The sequence below is a fragment of the Dipodomys merriami genome, unplaced genomic scaffold (assembly GCF_024711535.1).
Source record: "Dipodomys merriami isolate MVZ:Mamm:240054 unplaced genomic scaffold, mDipMer1.0.p SCAF_36, whole genome shotgun sequence".
Lineage (NCBI taxonomy): Eukaryota > Metazoa > Chordata > Mammalia > Rodentia > Heteromyidae > Dipodomys > Dipodomys merriami.
This window is the reverse complement of record NW_027205159.1, coordinates 9,758,323-9,780,271: the sequence shown is the minus strand read 5'-3', so window position 1 is coordinate 9,780,271 and position 21,949 is coordinate 9,758,323. Positions and strand designations below refer to the sequence as shown.

Here is a 21,949-nt window from a genome sequence, read left to right as displayed (position 1 = left end):
AGGCTTCTAGGCATAAGGATTCCCAACTGATGCTTTTTTGTAGGAATCCTAGAGCAATTAATCAGAACAGGACTTGAGATTCCTTTTTTTTGTAACATGGAAGAAGCAAGTGCTAACATGAATGTAAATATATTATTGGGCAAATCAGAAAGGACCCAGAAACCAAGTCCGGAATACAAGGATTCAGAAATGATTGCCATGCTCTTGTGAAGTATGTGCCCCAGTAGAAGGGTACTACTTCAATTCCCAGGGGTAAGCTGCTTCTATAAAAGCTGCCTGTGTGCAGACAGAGGTAGGCCCAAGTAAAACTGTGGAATGTAACAAGGAAGGAAAATCAGAAATCAGAAATTCGGAAGAATCAAACTTCCACAAATACTGTCTTTCTAGATTATGACACATCACATTCCAAAATGAACTTAAAACTAAATAGGAAATAGCCTACTAAAAATATTAATGCTTGGAACTAGTAGTGTTTTAAATTTTTGAGTTCCATTGCAGGCGCGAACATGTGAGTATAAAGGTGGACTTGAACCAGCAATTGATCTACTTTTAACTGCTGGCGTTTGTGGTGATTTCTTTCCATGGGCAGGAAGGGAGAATAACAATTTTGTGCATTCAGCTTAGAACTAGAAAGTTAGTTGGCCTCATTTCAGGACAAGTCCAAGTGCTAAGGCTCACTTGATGGCTTAGGCTAGTTCTGCAGCGAGTGGGCAGCAGATAAGCTGGCAGGCTAGTTTTGGAATTTCCTTTCACCAGTCTCTTTCTCAGCTTCATTTCTTCCTGAGTAATCAGGATATACTGTAAGAGGAAATTAGTTAAGAAATGGTTTTGTTAATGACCTTTCCATTAACCTACTCACTACAATGGCTCTTTGTTCATCCATTTTGTAACAGGGAAAAAAGGAATACTTTTGGGAAAACCATAAAAGGAGAGAAATATGAGATTAATGGAGAACCCAGCCATGACTGTCAGGCGGAGCTGGTAGCACACCAGGTCCTCATCTAGGTCCTGCTTCTTGGCTCAGTCCATCTCAGCTTGGAATAGTTCTGGAATTACATCACTCTGTGACTACTGGTTCTGATTTACTTCAAAATGAATTGGCTGAAGGGAAAAATTTAGATATTCCTTTCACTGGAGATAATCAAGATGCCATAAAGCCAGGCTTAGGAACTACTACAGTTGGTGTCAGGGCCTGTGACTGAACGGGAATTTCTCTGAGAAATGGCATTTATTAGCCTTTCCTAACCACCACTGATTTGGTGGCTTTACAAAAAAATCTTTACATGCATTGGAGGATAATTGGAGATACTGAAGACTTAGAGTAACCATCACAGATGCACATTTTTCTTTGAGTCAAACTACAAAGTTTCAATATCAGTAATAACTTATAGCCCATAAATTTATATAATCTTTGGCTTTGTCTGAAATGATTACAGGAACCATAATTTCACCAAAATTTACTTTAAAAATTTACTACAAAACATATTCCTGGTACCAGAATAAAGTGTGATCTAAGAGCATGCCATATGTTGCGGGCTTTCCATACATATGGTAGGATGAGGGTTTGAACTCACGGCCTCATACTTGCTATCAGCATGTACCCTGAGACACACCATTAGCTCCTTTTTTGCAGTGGTTATTTTGAGACTGGGTCTCACTTTTTGCTCAGGTCTGGGCTTGGACTTTGACCCTACTGTTTTATACTTTATTGCCATAGCTGGGATGACAGATGTATAACACTAAACCCAGATTATTCCATTGAGATGAAATCTTGGAACTTTTCTGTCTGGGCTAACCTGGAACTGTGATACTCTTGATCTCAGCCTCTCTGTAGCTGAGATGTTGGGTATAAGCCACTGCACTGGCCATAAGTGAATAAGCAAAAACAGCAGTGACAGCTGTGTAAGAGAAAATCATGTCAAATTATAAAATACAAGTAAACCATCTCACTTCCAGAGATGCAGGTGATACATTATAGTATAAGGTGGGCAAAGGTCTCACTTTGGTCATTAAGCCCAACTCAAATTCAACAGAAGGAATATTGCTTTTAGAAATGAGTTCTAAATGAGTTAATCCTTTTAACATTCTAGAAATGTACTTGAAATATGCAATCTTTATTTGTAGCTATGCAGGTTCCAGGTTCACGGCTAATAGTTAATGAGCAGTTGCTTGCATTGGGAGGATGTTGCCAAAGCTGGGTATACAGACCTTCCAAACTTTTAGAACTGTGATGGTAAAATGGGATGCACCATTCTTAGAGATACTTTCATACTAGGTTAATGGGTACAGTGGATAGAGCAAACCCTTTTTCCACTTCTCTGTTCCGAAATCTATTTAATATATATTGCCTTTGGATAGAGGAAGTATGATAGAATAAATTGACAAAAATAGGTACTATATTTGAACTTACGTCAGAGGCCAACAAAGTGGTGTAAACTTTTAATTAAGAAATGATATGCCAATTGCTAGAAGTTATTATATTAAAATCCCAATTAGATATATTAGACTCTAACGTTGATATGTTACTAAATATGAAAACATTTAGGAATGTATCACAAAACCATCTCATAACTGTAACTCCTCTACTGCCCCTCCCAGAAAGTCAGATCAAGAACTATCCTCACAAATACTTAAAGGCAAACACCAAAGTTGTAGCAAATTGAAAGCAACTTTATTTGGTGTTAAAATTCTGCAACTTATTTTCAAATAATTTGGCAGAAGATAAATGTGGTGTGTTGATGAGAGAGTTATAAGTTATGTGATGATCACTGTACTAATGTCTCAATTTTCCTGTCCGTTTTTAAATGTTCAAATACCAAACAAGGTTATTCAACAAGTCAGAATGGCTTTCGTGATCATATTTAATCAGTTTTCAACATATGGTACTGGGAGCACATCAAGACTTTAGGAAACTGACTAAACTGATGGGGGGGGGCTGTTCTTACAATTGGACTTCCTAGCTTCCATTTAAGAATGCATTTCTGGGGCTGGGAAGTTGGCTCAATAGTAGAGTTCTTGCCTCGTATGCATGAGGCCTTGAGTTCGATTCCTCAGCACCACATAAGCAGAAAAAAAAAACCGCAAGTGGTGCTGTGGCTCAAGTGGGAGGGTGCTAGCCTTGAGCTGAAGAGCTGAGGGACAGTGCCCAGGCCCAGAGTTCAGCCCTTATGACCAAAACAAAAACAAAAACAAAAAACAGAAGAATGCATTTCTTCCAGTTACTTGCACTGTACACTGATAGGATAAAGTTTAAATGAGTAACAAGGTTCTGACATACAGCTTGACAATGTTTAAGTTAGGAAATGATTAACTTAGTTCTCAATTAATATATTAGCATTTTATTTTGTGACTATGCCATCCAAGCACTATAAATACCAATCATCTATTAGACATGTACTATATCAACTAAATTAATACTAGAAATACAAAGTGCTGTGTGGATTCTGAGAAGATACATAAATGAAACAGATGGGATTAGACTGTGAACACCATATAATAATAAATGCCTTTGTTAAAGATGACAGAACCTGTAGAGCACAGGAATCAGTGAATGTTTCCTTGCATTCCTTAATGTTTGGGGAAAAAAGTCACAATGAGTCAAAGCCAATATAGGTAATAACCCTGATAATTGTTTTCTGTCTAAAAAAAACTGCAGATGAACCAGAAATACCTGTGTTCTTATCTCCAGATAAGGACATAGTAAATGGGTAGGAAATAAGGGTCACATTCCAGGCTTGTCTTTGTGGGCAGAATGTCCTGACTAAAAGTATCAGAACTTCCACACTGAAAAGTGAGTCACACTTTCCAAGGCAGAACTCATATGTCTTTGTTGTTGTATTTTTGAGACATCGTCTCACTGTGTAGCCAACATTGGCCTTGACTGCACTATCTTCCTGTCTCAGCCCCTCAGGAGCTGGGATTGCAGGCATATACCTCTACATCTGGCTCATTTATAAGCCTTCAGAGCTAGTTTACCAGGTGAAAAAAAGTAAGTACTGGAAAACGATTCTTCCTTCTTTTTGTGTGTGTGTGTGTGCTAGGGATAGAACCTAGAGCTTATGCTTGCTAAGCAAGGGCACTACCACTGAGCTATCTTGCCAGCTGTGCCTGTATCATATACAAAGACTGATACATGTAAGTGACGTTTCAAATACTAACCAAATAAGGTAATTCAAACTTCCACTTTTGGAAAACATTTTATTGTTGGACATCACTGAAAAGGCAGGTTATTTGTGTTTGATGCTATGGGTAGCTTTTTCTCTTAATATTATTTAACCAAAAGTAAAATTCTTATTTCCACTTGCAGGTTTTCAAATCCCTGACTTGGATAAGAAGCTTAAATAATAAACATTACACCTAAAATAGCAATCTTCTTTAGATCCCAGGAAGCTTAAATTGGCAATAACTCATTAATGGCTCAGGCCTGGGATTCATAACATCTTTGGAGAAATACTGGAGAAGTATTTATAGTCTAAAAGTGAAGGGGAGTAAGGAGTAGGCAGGATGACAAGTATGAGTCATGCTTTATTCTGTTCTGCCTAAGGCCATTTCTGAACCTTTCCTTCTGATCAAACACAAGTGGCCTTGTAGCTGACAGGACCACCTGCAAAAGGAGGCATGTAGGAGGCAGCCATTCTGGCTGATAAAGATAGTGTAACATCAGCATTCATTCCAAAATGGCAGGCAAAAAGACAATAAAGGAGAGAGTTGAAGAGGGGCTGTAGATCCAGGGTACTCTCCTAGGGAACACGTAGGGAATTAAGAAAGCAGCTGGTGCACTGGACATTGATCAAAACGAACTAAGCAACTCAATGGCAGTGATGGGAGGGAGGGAACAAGTGGGAAAGAGGGAACAGCTGATGGTATGCAAAATATATCACCCAATGTGAAAGAAATAACTGTATTGTCAAAGCTCATAGAACTCATAAATGTTATAGACCACGATAGACAATTTGCCCCATGAAAGTTAGAATGTGTTTGTGACTTTAACTAAGCACCACCATCCCACAATACTGTGAAATTTGGGAAATTATGTAATCAATCACAATATAGAATTTGGGGGGGGAAAAAAAAAGAAAGAAAAAAAGCAGCTGGGCAGAGCAGTGCCTGCCTCTTCTCTGAGCTCCTGAGGCACCATCTTGACGCCATTGCTTAACCATCATGTCTCTAGTAATATCTTACCTTTGAAAAGACCATACTGGGTAATAGAGACCAAAGCAGGGCCTAATACCTTTCACAAATCTACTTTTTTATCACAAATATTTCAACCACTCTAGGAGGAAAAGAAGAAAAACAAGGATAAGAAAGGATTCATAGGGTATGAAGACTAATGATCCTTCTGGAGCTATATTTCTAGGATCTTCCCATATGCTTTAGGGTCTGCAGTGAGTTCCTGTGATTTCATGCTGTCTCAGTATGCGCTGTACTATAAGCTGGATTTATACCTGAAGTTAAGCGCAGTTACCTTAGACACAGGCTCCAGTTCTTTCTGACTTGTTTCTCAGTGTGATGATGCAGATATCTGCCTACACATTGTTCCCTGGAAACCTCCTCCTTATGGGTCAGCCAGATGCAGTCAAGAGTGGGCTGCTGACTCCAACAACCTGTATGGACTGTGCAGATATATATGCCTACTTTATCAATGGCCAGGCATAGCAGTAATCCCAACGCCTGGAGATAGAGACAGGAAGACTGCAAGTTTAAGGGTAGCTTGGGAGTCAGGCGCTGGTCACTCACACCTGTAATCCTAGCTACTCAGGTGGCTGAGATCTGAGGATGGCGGTTCAAAGCCAGCCGGGCAAGAAAGTCTATGAGACTCTTATTTCTAATAAACCACCAGAAAACTGGAAGTAGCGCTGTGGCTCAAGTGGTAGAGCACTCACCTTGAGCTGAAGAGATGAGGGACAGAGCCCAGGCCCAGAGTTCAAGCCCCATGACCGATTTAAAAATTAAAAAAAAAAAAAAAGGGTAGCTTGGGCTACATAGTGGGTTTGAGGTCACACAATTAAAATTCCCCATGGGAGGCCTATTTGGATAATACCTGTACTTCCCTTTTTCTGACTGTGAACCTTGACCTGTGCTCACGTGGCCTCAAGATGTATATAAATAATAAAAGCCTTATTTCTATCTTGTGCCTCCTTTAATTCATCTTAAAACAGTCTCATCTCCTTCCAGGACATTACTACTGTGGCTGAGTGCCTTTTACCACAGCTAAGCAGGTCCTCAGGTCAGTTTCCCCAAGCTGAATAATGGCAACTGCTAACAGCAATCTCTTTTCTCATCCTGTTGCCCCAGTCTGTAGGGTTCTTTACCAATTGCAGCCTGAGCCACTATGCATACCTTGGGAGGCCTTCTGTCCTTCTTTCTCTTCCTGCTGTTAGATACTAGCCTATTCTTCTCCTGTGCCACTCCATGACTGTTGCTTCCCATATCCATCTCCAAGGCAATCATCCTTAACTAAAAGATTTCTGCTGCCTTGTTAAGTGTTAGGAAGAACTGGAAGAAAAGACGACATCCTTATCTGCTGTTGAGGCTTTTAAAATAGGAAATGTGTGTTTCTAGGACACAGAAGGAACTAGTGAATACACCTGCATTCTCTGAATGAACCCTCAAATTTACTTTTCAGAGTTATAGCTCTAACACACATGCTACATCCCATGTCTCATGTACTCATGAGTAGATGACTGTCTACAAGCTGGCCTGGAACTGCACTTGAAGGATCATTTGTTTGGGAAAATGTTGCCTCAGTGGTGAACAGTTAACTTACAAATGGCATTTCTAAACTACCTTTCCTTCCTCAGAAATGGTATATAAGATAGGGAAATCTATATATCTGGTAGCCAAAAAAATAAAATCAAACAGCAGTCATCTTTGGCTGTAACAGAATCCTATATACATATATTACCCTATAGCAAGACATAAATATATATACATACATGCATACATACACAAATATGTAAGTAGCAAGTAAACAAAGTAAATCACTAAACTGACCCCTCTTTCACTTATACAATGTAACACTCTCATCTTCATTTATACCATTTTTACTAGCCTCCCTAGACTACCTGCCAAAATGTGTGTTTAGTATGAGAAAAAGTTACAATAATGGTGAAATATTGAATATGACACAAAGGACGTAGAGATCATGTGGTAACACCGAGGATCAAGAAGAACACACATTTAGAAAAGAAATCAAGGAGGGCTGGGAATGGGGCTTAGTGGCAGAGTGCTTGCCTAGCATGCATGAAACCCTGGGTTCAATTCCTCAGTACCACATACACAGAAAAAGCCAGAAGTGGTGCTGAGACTCAAGTGGTAGAATGCTAACCTTGAGCAAAAGAAGCCCAGGGACAGGGACAGTGTCCATGCCCTGAGTTCAAGCTCCAGGGCTGGCAAAAAACAAAACAAAACAAAACTCAAGATACCTAGAAAAGCTAAACGTAGTGCTGTTCCCTAATACTCATTTCCAATATTTTTATTTGTTTGTTTATGTCAATCATGGCGCTTAAACTCGGGGCCTGGGCATGGTCCCTGAGTTCTTTTTGCTCAAGGTTAGTGCTCTATCACTTTGAGCCACAGCAGTGCTTCCAGTTTTCTAGTAGTTAATTGGAAATAAGAGTTTCACAGACTTTCCTGCCCAGGCTGGCTTTGAACCACAATCCTCATATCTCAGCCTCCTGAGTAGCTAGGATTACAGGTGTGAGCCACCAGTGTCCAACTTTATTTTCCATTTATATACATATATAAAATACATATAAAAAATACATATAAAAAATTTATATACATATATATGAAAGCTGTTGTGCATGACTGGAAGGCTATGCAGTAGATCACTTAGACTTTACTTCAGGGAGAATATCCAGTGGTATCCTGAGAAGGAGACACAAATATGGGAGTTGGCAAGATCTATACAGGGGCAAACATATAGGTGCCTATGTACAAAAGCCAGAGATACTGTAGCTATAGACTGTTATTTGGAACAGAAATGCTTATGTCTGATAGGCAGAGTTGCAAAATACTGTGGATTCTGAAATAGGAAAATAAATGAGCAATGTAAATGCTGGTGTCTAAAATGGCATCCTATCTGAGCTATAAATTATGTGTTTCTTTACACACATCATCACTAACCTCACAGTTACTAAATACCTTGGCAAGCATATGGCAATTCAATCTTTGATAATGAACTTGAGTATGAAAGAGACTCTAGAAAAGAAAGGAAGGAACAGAGATGATGCCTCTTTGTTCCTGTCCAATGGACCCACCTCATAGAAGAGTCCTTCCGGAAACTGCTGGAAGCATTGAGCACATACAAAGCACTGCTCATGGTATAGCTCACCATTACTGTTCACAATCTTCTCAGCAGGTGCAAAGCCCCCCTTGCAGCGCTCACAAGTAGCACTGGCCAGGGCATTGGCCATGTTGCTGTAACACACAAAAGAGAGCAAGTCAGACTGTTAGTCTTTTTGGAGGCTTAACCCTAGACATAGATTGAACAATTAAATCATAAAACTTGTATTTGGCCTATAAAACCCTGTTGTTTTTGTTTTGTTTTGGATGCTGGTCTTGGGGCTTGAATTCAGGGCCTGGGCGTTGCCTCTGAGCTTTTGTGCTCAAGGACAGTTAATGCCCTACCACTTGAGATACAGCTCCACTATCTAAAGCCCTGTTTTCTTGCCAATCCAACTGTCCGAGTCTTTTCACACTAGCACCTTACATTCTAAAGTGACCCTCTCCCCCCCCACTTTGATTCTGTCGTTAGCACTTTTAGCATTCTTCTAGTTAATATACTGTGAGTCTTTACTATGCATTTGGGTACCAGGAATGGAAATAAGAAAATAAGAAGTAAAAAATTGTTTTCAGCTTAGTATAGTGGTACATACCTATAGCCCCACTTTACTAAAGATTAGGCTGAAGTGGAATTATCACTTGAGCTTAAGAGTTTCAGGTTAGCCCAGACAAATACACTGTGATCCTATCTCCAAGAAAAAAAAAAAAAAAAAAAAGGAAGTTTTCCTCAAGGATAGGTTCCTAGTTGCTTAATTAGAATACCCATGAGACATCTCAAAGTCTCCCTTTTGAGAATGGAATCTAAACTGCATGCCAACTAAATGCCATATCATAACATAAACATAGACTATTCCTTTGAGTATATCTTGTTGAATGTAAATCCTTATCGCTTAAAAAACAAGCCAAGGTGCCCAGTCCTGGGTGGCAAACCTAGCCCATGCTTCATAAACAAATCTCTACTGTGTAATTTCAGAATGTGAGATGGGGGGGAAATATGTAGTTTCTTTCTGTCCAAACAGTGGCAGTTTTGTCGAAGCTCCAAAGTTTTTCTTGGTCAAAATCCACACATAGCTGGGTGTTGGTGGATCATGCCTATAATCCTCGCTATTCAGGAGCCTGAGATCTGAAGATTGTGATTCAAAGCCTGCCTGGGCAGGAAAGTCCATCAGACTCTCATCTCCAATTTACTACCAGAGGGCCGGAAGTGAAACTGTGGCTCAAGGTGGTAGAGCACTAGCCTTGAACAGAAAAGCTGACGGGCAGTGCCCAGGTCCTGTGTTCAAGGTCGATGACCAACCAAAACAAACAAATAAATCCATACATGTCCCTGAGTGACGAAGCAAGTAAGCCCATCTGCCCAATAATTTTCAGAACTGTTTTGATGATGATGCTCCTGACAACATGATTAGTTAGTACTTGCAAAAGATTCCTCAAACCTCAGGGATCTTAATGAAACTCTAAACAGGCAGGAGGATTCTGAAATGTCCTAATTTGTTAACAGAGTACAGTTCTCAAAGTATAGTGTCAGGAAAAAAAAATCCCCTCTTTTTTAACCATATGTTTGTGGTGGCTACATTCATCTATTGCAACAGGCACATATGAGACAGTGTCTTTTATCGACAAACAATAAGATTTGCACAAACGTAAAACAATGCCATTTTTCTCTATATATTACTAACATGTTAGTACTGCTTTTAAATAAATTTGTAAATATTTGTTATTTTTCTCAGTTTAAATTTCTTATGTATAGTGATAAATGACTTCACTATTCCCCTTCCTCACCCCCACCTCAGCACAGGGAAGATTAAAGTGGTCCCCTGATCAAAATGTTTGATTTCCACTGACCTAGTCATACTCATTAAAACATAGACTTCATACTCAAGTTCAAATACTCACACAGAATTAGCAAAATAGACACATTACAAAAATAAGTACAGAGTTATTTCACACTGGAAAAATGGACTGGCAGAGATAATGTGATAACATATTTTTCATGAAGTATTCTTCTTACTAACAAAGGAGGGAAAAGGAAATGCTATCATCTTGTCTTCCTACTGAACACTTTTCTTTCCTCTTTTATCTTGACCTCCTGGAATAGTGCACTTTTTAAACAATCAATTTTTTACATTTTTTATTATTATATCTTTAAGTAGTTGTCCAAAGAAGCTCCCATTCTACAAAACAGGTTAAACAATCAATTTTATAATTAATACTACATATGATAGATGGTATACCTTAAAACAGTGACAGTTATGGCTGTCATCAGTTTATTTATAATTAACTGGCTAACTTTTCAGGTAACAATTTTCACTAAGAAGTGTTGATAATAAGAAATACATGGGGATAGATGTGTTTATGTAAAAGCCTTAATACGAAATTCTAACGAGTCCCTCATGATTGATTTTGTAGATCTACTTCTACCTATTAATCTCACATAGGAAGCAGCAGCAATCCAGCTTTCTATTATTTTCATTTTATAATCACATGTGAGACAAGTTTTCTGCTCCTTAAATACAGCAATGTATAAAATCCAAAAATCATCTTGAGAATTTATTTAGTAAAATATTGGTTACAGAGTTAAGTCCTCAACAAAAAATGTTGATCTTGAATAAACTTGGCCTTATCTTCAAGAAGTTCGAGTGTATACATTTTTCCTATTGTAAATCCTGACAATAAAAATTCTCCTTTTCCCCTAAGACATAATGAAAATGTACTGTTATTGGGAACCTACTAAAGACAAGGACTTTCTACTACTCTTGTGATGACAACACTTTCCTTCTCCTTTGAGAAAGGAAATCTTCCAGTAAAATCTTACAAGGCAACCTGTTGGCTGGAGGCTGTATTATGAGCCATTCCCAGGATCCACAGATCCCCCATGAAAAGCCCTGCTACATAAAATAACATTAGATATATCAAAACTGCTAGGGAAAGGAGAGCTGAAAATCTTGAGATCCAGAAGAAGGAATTTCAGGAAGGGGGAGACTCACAATTTTGCATAAAAGTCACAAAACTCCTTGTAGACTTTGACATCACTGTGCCTGCGCTGCAGTTTGGACACAGCCCTCTCATCTTCATTCCCATTAGCTTCGTGGACACTGTTAAGAACTGTTGGGGGGATCTCTTCATTCTCCGGGATAGCATAGGGGCGCATTCGGCTAGAGAAGGCCATGGTGGGTGCTGAGAGCTCCAGAGCTCAGGGATCAGAGCAGCAGGGCGCAAAGGCAGTAGGAACAATACCCAGACCTCCGGGCTTCCTAGCCAGGGTCACTCCCACAGTTCCCATGCACGTCAGTCAGCTGCCAGGGTCACTACTGACGCGCTTCATATTAAGAGCTCAGCTGTAAAGCACTCAGCGGCACAGTAGTCTGAGTTTACTGCGGCTTCCTCGAAGTTCTAAAAAACATTCCACAGAGTAGTCACAGTCTTTTGGAGCAGCATCCCCACAGACAGTGACCATAAACACTATTGCAGAAGAAGATGGCTGCTCTATAGGCCCTCAAGAGAAATAAATTTCTGTATGTCCTAGGTATTTGTCATCAGGCAAAGCCAACACTGTTCTCGTTCAACTTCAGACAGCATAGAATCTTTTGGAGAGCTTGTTGGACATCCATCACAAGCTTTCAGTGAGACTGATGCTGCTGGCACCTGATCTGTGTTCTCACAATCCCAGGGTGTGAATGTTAACTATGCAAAGAATCAGCAAATTCCTGAACATTAAAGTGCAGTTTTGCCTTCTCTTATTGTTGCTCCTAGGACACAGCAAGAATTCAGTAGTAAAGGTTTCAATGAATAGATATAAGTAGAAATAGGAACAAGATGGAGTTTAATTTTAACTCTCTTCTACTTAGCCTCAGCTAATCCTGTAACAGGTGAAACAGGGCTTCTTAATCTTATCCTAATAGGAAGCTATCATATGCTCTGGCTTCCTTGCTATATTCAGTTCACAGTACTGTTTCATAATTGTGTTAGCAATGACGATGACAATGATGATGTAGCACTAGTGGCCACAAAAGAGCCTACCCATTATCTTTCCAAGTCCTCTTAGCATGGTGAGCTGTCCCATCTAAAGCAAGAGACAAAGGGGAACTTGTGAAGATTTTACAGAAACTTGGAGGTTCACACTTGTAATCCTAACTACTCAGGAGGCTGAGATCTGAGAATCACTGCTTGAAGTCAGCCCAGCAGGAAAGTCCATGAGACATTTATCTCTAATTAGCCAACAACCTCTTGTGGTTCAAGAGGTAGAGTGCAAGCCTCGAGGAAAAAACAAAACAAAAACAAAAACTCAGGACAGTGCCCAGGCCCTGAGTTCAGGAACAGGTAACTGATGGACAACATAGGTCACACTGTTGGCAGGTGAGCCACAAAACTAGCAGCAGGCAAGCAGCATGCAGTTGAGACTCAAGCAATAACAATAAGCAATAATACCGAAGAGTCTACAGGGGCTTCCAGTCCCATCACTTAACTCTATGACAGAGTATTATTTATATCAGGCACAAAGTGACTGAACAGCTAATAAATAGGTGATGAACCACAATTTAATTCTAAGTAAACTGATTCTAGAACTTGTACAAGAACTCGTATATGAGAAAATGGCTAAACGGAATCAGAGAAGCAAAACAGGTGAGCTAGAAATAAATACAAAATAGGACCAGAAGCAGAAAACAAGACCCCCATTTTAAATCTTGAAGATAACAGAGCATGGGCAGAAATTCAAAGGCTATGGGCTATATGGACCCTAAAGCCCGAGACTGATGGCTAATGGACCAGCGGAATTAGCAATTTTAAATAGAAAGCAAATAACTTCATGGCTCAGGCTTATATTTTTTCCTTTCTACTTATTGACACTTCTTATCTTTAGCTTTCTTTTTATGATGACAATGTAAAAAAGAGGAAAGAGTGAATCAAACAAACAGTGGTAGGTTAACTACAAAACACTCCTGAGGTATCTCCTCAAGACACAGACCTAGCCCAGTGTGCAGAGACTTCTTTCCTGTTATTTCTGCCAGTCACTCTGGAACAATAGAAAAGTCCCTCCAATTCTGCCATTCCTAACACAATAAATAATAATGGCAGATATTGTTTTTTTCCACATGTATAATTCCATTGTTTAAAGAATATTACACCTGTAATCCTAGCTACTCAGGAGGCTAAGCTCTCTTCTGAGGATCGCAGTTCAAAGCCAGCCCGGGCAAGGAAAGTCTGTGAGACTCTTACCTCCAATAAACCATCAGAAAACTGGAAGTGGCACTGTGGCTCAAGTGGTAGAGTGCTTGCCTTGAGCTGGAGAGCTCAAGGCCCAGGCCCAGAGTTCAAGCCTCACAACTGACAAAATAAATAAATAAATAAATTTACATATGGAATTCTACAGTAGAAGATGTCTTAAGATTGTTTTTTTTTTTTTTTTTTAAAAAAACACAGTATAATACTCCTGAGATCCATCTATGTTGAGATGCCAGTGTGGTCCTTTTTTATTGCTGAAATAGTATTTCATTGTACTGATCTATGGTCTAAGTATTAACCTCATTCACCTACTGAATGATATTTAAATACTTCATACCTTTTTTCAGTTATTTTTTTCTTGTTATTATAAAGATGATATACAGAGGTGTTATATAGTCTTACAAATAATGAGTACATTATTTTTGGACAATGTTACTCCTTCCCTTTCCCTCTCCTAGTTTTTCCCTATTGTCACCACAAGTTGTATAATTCATATTCAACATAGTATCTAGTGAATACCACTGCTGTATTTGTTTATCCTTTGTCCCTCCATTTCTGTGTCCCCTTTACCCTCCCAAAGACAGATAAACAAAACAAAATATAACAAAAACAACAACAAAGAAAAAAACCTCTTGTTTCTATTTCCTGAGTTAATTTCAACAAGCATTATTTTATAGAATCAAAGACACACAGACATTGCATTTTTGTGTTCCTCCCCTAAGAGTATCCTCCTTTGGTCTCACTGTGTGTAGACGCCTAGAGTCCTGTTTTCTATAATGGCTGTATTAATTTACATTCCCATCAAAACTGTATGAGAGTCCTCCGTTTTTTACATTCCCACCAGTGTTTACTTTTCTGTCATTTTGACAAAAGCCATTCTAACTAGGGCACGATGCTATCCTATTTTTATTTTCATTTAGCTAATGTTTAGTGATAGAAACCATGTTTTTCATATACTTGTTGGCATTTGTATATCATCTTTGGAGATGCATTTAGGACACTTGCACCAACACCCCCATGTGTGTATCAAACCTATGGCCCTCCATATGTAAAGCACATATCTGCCACTAAGCTACACCTCAGTACATTCTGTTTGTGTGTATGTGTGTGTCCGTGTCCGTGTGTGTCCGTGTGTGTGTGTCCGTGTCCGTGTGTGTGTGTGTGTGTGTGTGTGTGTGTAGTACTGGGGTTTGAAGTCAGGGCCTGGGCATTGTCCCTTAATGTTTTTTGTTCAAGACTAGCACTCTACCACTTGAGCCACAGCTCCTTGTCTGGCTTTTTATTGGTTAATTGGAGATGAGAGTCTCATAGACTTTCCTGCTTGGGCTGCTTCAAACCTCAATTCTCAGATCTCACCTTCCTGAGTAGCTAGAATTACAGGCCTGAGCCACCAGTGCCTAGCACTTTTGTAGTTTCTTAATTTTGGATCTTAAATTTAACACTTGGATCTGTTTTAAGTTGATTTTTGTTTATGGTGAAAGGGAGGGGTCTAGTTTCTTTCTTCAGCACTTGGATATCTAGATTTCCTAGGATCATTTATTGAAGAAATCTTTCTCTGATATGTTCTTATTGCCTCTGATGAAAATCAGTTGGTTACAAATCTATAGACTTTTTTCCCTGGATTTTGTATTCTTCTCCACTAGTCTATGTACTGGTTTTAGGCCAGTGCTGTGTTGTTTTGCTTACTACTACTTTGTAGTACTTGTGTGGCACGCACATGTGTGTGTGTGCACGCGCATGCACACATGCATGCCACGTGCCTAAGCTTCAACTCAGGGCCAGAGCACTCTCCCTTAGCTTTTACATTCAAGGATGGTGCTCTACCACTTTCTGCTTTTTACTGGTTGATTGGAGGAAAGAGTCTCAGAGTGTTCTGCCAGGGCTGGCTTCAAGCTGAGATCCTCAGAAATCAGTCTCCTGAGTATCTAGGATTATGGATGTGAACCACTAATGCCTGGTTTGTAGTATGTTTTGAAGTCAGTTACTGTACTTCTAGCTTTGTTCTATCTGCTCAGGATTGCTTTAAAGTTTGGGATCTTTGTAATATAGACATATATATTTTAATGTGAATTTCGTATTTTCATATGAATTGTATTGAATTTGTAGCCTGCTTTGGGTAGTACGGACAGTTTAGTAATATTCATTCTTCTAATCAATGAATACAGATGTCTTTGTACATTTTTGAGTTATCTTCTTCAGTTTTTCCCATCAGTGTTTTGTAATTTTCATCAGGGAGATTATTCTTTTCCTTGGTTAAATTTATGCCTAGATATTTTCTTCTTTCTTAAAAAAAAAAAAACAACAGAATAGGATTGCCAACCTGATTACTTTCCCAGTAATTTCATTATCAGTATGATTTTTAAAAACTATTAATTTTTTGCATATTGATCTTGTATCCTGCACCATTATTGAATTCATTGGTAAATTCTAACCATTTTGGGGGTGGATTCTTTTTTTTTTTTTTTTGGTTGGTCGTGGATCTTGAACTCTGGGCCTGGGTGCTGTCCCTCAGCTCTTCAGCTCAAGGCTAGTACTCTACCTCGTGAGCCACAGCATTACTTCTGGTTTTCTGGTCATTAATTGGAGGTAAGAGTCTCACAGACTTTCTTGCCCGGGCTGGCTTTGAACTGCAATCCTCAGAGCTCAGCTCCCTGAGTAGCTATGATTACACGTGTGAGCCACCAGTGCCTGGCTGGTGTTGTCTACAAACATGGATAATTCTACCTCCTCCTTTTCTGTTGGGATTTGCTTAAACAGAACTTCTAAATAACAGTTACTTCAATACAAATTAGCCTTATGATAAAAACTGTTCATGCAGCATGAAAATATTTCACAATGGTTGGTCAGCAAAATAAGATTTGTATAGATGTAAAACAGACATATTTGTGGCTTTGTCTCTTGGTTTATATTTTTTCTAGGTCTCATTCTTTTCTTCTTTCCTTCCTTTCTATTACAGAGAAACATCCTAACTGGAAACCAGAAGGAGAAAGAGGAAGAAGTTCTGAAGGAAGAAAGGATAGGGCCTGAAAGACTAGATCATCTTCTCTTCCATATCTCAGTTTTGTTAGCCTCTCATAAATGCACATGGCAAAGAAATTCTTTGTCTCTTATATGGTGACTAATACAGAAACAATAGAGGTACTAAAGTGAGAGTTGAAAGCTAGCAAGGAGGCTTAAAACATATCACCCTCTAATACAATGGTAGTCAACCAACTATGGGATTTTAGGGGTAACTTACAAGTAAGCTACCCTTCCTTTAAGTAGCTCCTCTGGTAAGTTCTATATCTTCTTGACAAACTTCATCACCATGACCTCAGTCTTTGGGAAATCTAGGTCAAGTCTTAGTCCCATCCATTCTCTTCTACCAGAGTAGAGAGTTTTCCATTTTATAAACTCATCACTTAGCATTTGTTGTGTATCAAAATCTATCACTGAAGGGTGGAATTGGGGCCCTGGGTCAGTGTGCCTCACACCTTGTTAGGGGCTACTATATATACATGACACAGCTGGTACTGAGTTTGCCTACTTTAGTGTCCTGTACAGATGGCTGCAGAATTTCAAACTCTACCAGTCTGCAAACTCCATGATTTCAGCCAAAACAAACTTCACCTACAAATGGCCTAAGATAAGTAACCTGCTTAGAGACATAATAGAAAACACTGCAGCTATTTATAGGAGTTCAAACGCTTTCAGTCTGCATATGATCATAAGCATAGTCACCAAAATTAAGAAAAAAGACACTTTAATAATAAAGCAACAATTTTTTTCTTATTTGTTTCTTTTCTTTTCTTTTTTTTGGGGGTCTGGTCGTGGGGCCTGAACTCTGGGCCTGGGCACTGTCCCTCAGCTCTTCAGCTCAAGGCTAGTACTCTACCACTTGAGCCACAGCACTACTTCTGGTTTTTTGAGTGTTTTATTGGAGATAGTCTCAGAACTTTCCATCCTGGGCTGGCTTTGAAAAGTGCTCCTCAGATCTCAGCCTCCTGAGTTGCTAGGATTACAGGCCTGAGCCACCAGTGTCTGGCGCGCACGCATGCGCTCTCTCTCTCTGTCTCTCTCTCTCTCTCTCTCTCTCTCTCTGTCTCTCTCTCTCTGTCTCTCTCTCTCTCTCTCTGTCTTTCTCTCCCTCTCTCTCTTGCTGTCCTGGGGCTTGAACTCAGGGCCTGGGCACTGTCCCTGAGCTGCTTTTGCTCAAGGCTAGCACTCTACCACTTGAGCCTCAGCACCACTTCTACTTTTTTATGTGGTACTGAGGAATCAAATCCAGGGCTTCTTGTATGCGAGGCAAGCACTCTACCACTGAGTCACATTCCCAGCCGTATTTTTTTCTTTTTTTTAGGGAATGATTCTAGAACCTTGCATATGCTAAGGCAAGTGCTCTACCACTAAGTTACACTGATTTTTCCCAGACTACTAAAAACAATACAACTCTGAATTGTAAGTAAAGATAATGGAGCTATAAAGTTCTTTCTTATGTTCCAGCTTTGAGGACAAACACACCGTGTTTTCTTTTAAAAGAAAACAACAGACAAAGGTTATTCAGAAACGGATATGGATTTATCATCAATATGTCATTTTGGTTTGTATGCTAAAATTGTTTCCTAATTCTTGATTGCACAACCCCCGCCCTGCCCAAACAAAGCAAAACAAAACATTACCATAGAAGCATGAGAATGAGAAGAAAAGCACATTTTTCTTCAATTAGCTTAAATGAAACTGCTGCACATTTATTTAATTTATTTATTTGGGTCCACTCATGGGGCCTGAACTCTGGGCCTGGGTGCTGTCCCTCAGCTCTTCAGCTCAAGGCTAGCACTCTACCACTTGAGCCACAGTGCTACTTCTGGGGGGGCTTTTTGCTTATGTGGTGCTGAGGAATCGAACCCAGGGCCTCAGGCATGCAAGGCAAGTGCTCTACTGCTGAGCTACCTTCCCAGCCTGCACATTTATTATATACTGGAGTTATCAAAGTAGAGCAGAGGAAGGCCAGGTAAAATGGTACATACCTAGCTACTAGAGAAGTGGAGGCAGGAGGGCCTTGAGTTTAAGGTCAGCTCAGACAAAGTTTGTGGTAAGACCCCATCTCAAAGCCAATATTAATATTTAAACAAAAGAAATGGGAAATATCTCAAGTGGTAGTGTGCTTTTCCCAACAGCACTGCATAAACAAAGGAAAAGATGCCTGGACTTTGTTGTAGAATAGATTAAATGGAAAAAAAATCATTAAAATAAAATAACCAGATTAAATTATCCCTCTATTACTATTAATGCACCATTCCAGGACCTGAAAACAATCCCAAAACTAAGAATTATAATGAGGCTGTGACTAGGATAAAGCAATTATCCCTTGACTATTTTCTTTTTAAAAATCTCTTTTTGAGGCAAAACTTAGCTGAAAGACGTACTTTGTATGGGAGATAGAATTATAGCACAAACCATACAATATTTTAAGTGTGTTCATTTACTTGATAAGAAAAAAATGAATGGAATGCTATTTGGTTGCAGGCTAAAAGCTTTCTGGAAGTAAACTAGCAAGCAAATACTTTGCCCTAAAATCAACAATTCAAATACACTGATTCTAGTATAGAGGGAGGTAAGGCAAAAATTCCCTCTTGGGTTTCTGAAGCCTATGGAAATAAAACTTGCATGAGAGTGGCCACTCAGGAGTCACATATCTAGGAGCAGCAAAGAGTCATCCAAGTCAGATAGAGTAATCTGGCTCTTGCCCAGTGTCCACAGGGTCCTAAATGTGCTCCTCAGGGTCAGAGATACTCAGCCCAGAAGGGGCACAGATACTGAAAATCAACAGTTCAGCTATTCAATGTTAGCCTTCAAAAGTATGGACAGCCTACTTAAGGGCTCCCCGACTTCTTCCCTCCAAACCCCACTTCCAGTACGGGGATTGAACTCAGAAGGGCCTATCACTTCGCTTGGCTTTTTATAGATGATATCCTCTTATTACTTGAGCCATACCTCCACTTACCAGGGGTCTATTTCTTCTCTGGACGATCTTTGTAAGTTTCTCAACATGACTCAAGCAACAAAAACCCATCCAACAAAAGACTCTGATGTGTAAACAATAATGAGGAGAGATATGTAAATGCTCCTCATTGCACGCTCCTCTTTCTTCATGAACCTCTCTGACATTAACATTTTGAATCATGAGCATTGAAAAAGCAACAGTGATACTCCATCCTTTCCTCACACAAACACAACAGAACTAACTTACTACCTGCCTTTGGCCATCTTGTGTCTACAAGGAGACATTCTCATCACACAGGCAATCCACCAAAGAAAGACACCAAGAGACTAGCCTGGGGAAGCAGCAGAATATGCTGCCAAAGGTTAGAAATAATTCATGCCTGTACACCCACCTATGTGGGAGTATGCACACACTAACTATGACAGGATCACTAGCCCTCACTTCATTTGATAAGTTGAATTTGCCCTCTTCCATCACTCAATATAATAAAAAGTTTATTATAGAAAATGAGTGAGGCTAGGGAGGTGGTTCAGTGGGAGAGTGTTTGCCTTGCATGCATGAGGCTCTGGATTAGATTCCTCAGCACCAAATCAGCAGAAAAAGCCAGAAGTGGCACTGTGGCCCAGAGTTCAGGCGCACGACTGACAAAAAAAGAAAAAAAGAGAGAAAGAAAGAAAAAGAAAATGAGTGAAAGGCAGAGACTTATCAATTATATCCCCCCTAGCCAATTTAACATTTTGGTCTGTTCTTTTGAAAAGTACATGCACACCACATGTATTTAAAGAAAACAGGCTTGTGACTATAATCATCTTTTTATTTTCAGACAAGGTGTCCCTATGTTCAGACTGGCATTTAACTCATGATCCTCCTGCCTTAGCTTCCTCAGTGCTGACATTATAGATATGTGCTGCTACTGCCTGGCTACAAATTATATAATTTGTAGTGCAATTATATTTTAATGGTGGTCAGTATATCTATTCTCAGTGACACATCTAAACAGACACAGAACTACTTTCATTTTGGCCTAGCTTTGTGCTCATCTGAAACCCACCAGCTCTGTCCTTAAAAACCTGCTTTAGGGGGCTGAAGGGGGTTCAAGTCCTGTTCTCAGGCCTAAAAAAAAAAAGAAAAAGAATAAGAAAAAGAAATCTGCTTTAGAACCGTCAGTTACTTCATTTGGTAAATATAGTACTCACTGTGCATCCAGAGGGCACAATTTTACAAGATTGAATACTGTGTTCTATATTACAAAGGTACTCCTCATTTCTTCAAGAACACCAGCAGGAGCCCTCAAAAGTAAAAACACTTAACAGGATTTGTAATAACCCATATGGAACTGAACACTTCCCAGTCTACAAATAATTCAGCTGGATGTCTATGAGAGCAATGGGTGTTAAGCCAGGGCTGTACTGGTGGGCTGCTGTGCTCCCCCCCACCCCTCACCCACACAACTCAGTGCCCTGCATCAGTAGGACTCCTTCAGTACATATCTTACTCATTTTAAACAACTCTCGTAAATTTCCCTCTTAGGTGATTTTTCACTCACTTTTCAAATGCTTTCCCTGAAAAATGAGGAATCCTTCATTGTTACTCACCTTTACCTTTTAACCTGTGATCCATTAACTTTTCTCACCCCTGAATGTCTTTAAAAATAGACACATTTGAGGAAGCCCTGTGCTTTAAATATAGAACACTATTTTTAGCTGAATGTTGATTTAAGAGATGCCCAGATTACCTGGGAAACCTTTTAGTGCAGCTAGGAGCTCTTTATATGGCTATACTGGCTACAAGCACCAGACTTTCTGGCTCTGAATTTCATTCTTATTTTAGTTCTGACTCAGCACAGCTATCTCACAGAACACCGACCACACTGGGACAGGAAGTTAATAGGAGTTTTTACTCTGTGACTAAGCTTAATTTCTTCAATAAGGTTAAAAAAGGAATGCGAGCAAGAGTGAGAGAATTTTAGTATGAAGGTTAAAATATTTACTCTAGTCAAGTGAAAATAATTTTCTTACTCAAATCCTTAATCACATATTGGCCATGATCAAGTAGAATAACTGAAAAGACATACTCTTTTTTTTTGCTAAATTTAAAAGGGTTTTATGTCTTTATAAATTTCAAATTTTATGAAGTGTACAGGTAAAAGAAAGGAATTATTTTAGCTACAACACAGATTACATTGTAAGTATATGAAAGAGCAATGTGGAGATGATATAATAAGGTCCCAGAAAACTGATAATGACCACCTGTGGGTAAGCTCACAGCCAGGGCTGCTGGCTCCCCTGGGAGTCTTGTTCTGGCTCCTGTGCTCACCTTTTGGCACAAAATGAAATTCTGGTTTTTGAAAGTAGAGCTTACATAGGAAGTTCTCTGTTAAATTCTGATTGTTTCAAGAGGAGGAATTCTATAAACCTAGAAAAATGTATAATATTCCAGTAATGATGACCTCACAGT

At 39.4% G+C, this 21,949-nt stretch overlaps 1 protein-coding gene and 1 non-coding gene across 7 annotated transcripts in view; both read right to left on the bottom strand.

Annotated features, from left to right (window-relative positions):
* The window catches only part of Lims1 (LIM zinc finger domain containing 1), a 108,723-nt gene that overhangs the window by 20,470 nt on the left and 66,304 nt on the right, over positions 1-21,949 (bottom strand). For 4 of the 6 annotated variants that reach the window (XM_069988643.1, XM_069988645.1, XM_069988644.1 and 1 more), the window contains exon 2: positions 8,262-8,421. In XM_069988643.1, the coding sequence (XP_069844744.1) occupies positions 8,262-8,421 (160 nt within the window). Of the gene's footprint in view, positions 1-8,261; positions 8,422-11,273; positions 11,569-21,949 lie in introns of those variants that run through there. The other 2 variants (XM_069988646.1, XM_069988641.1) reach the window with 2 other exon arrangements.
* LOC138804390 (U2 spliceosomal RNA) lies at positions 2,239-2,431 on the bottom strand. Its single transcript, XR_011365228.1, has one exon. It is a non-coding gene; the product is annotated as a U2 spliceosomal RNA (small nuclear RNA).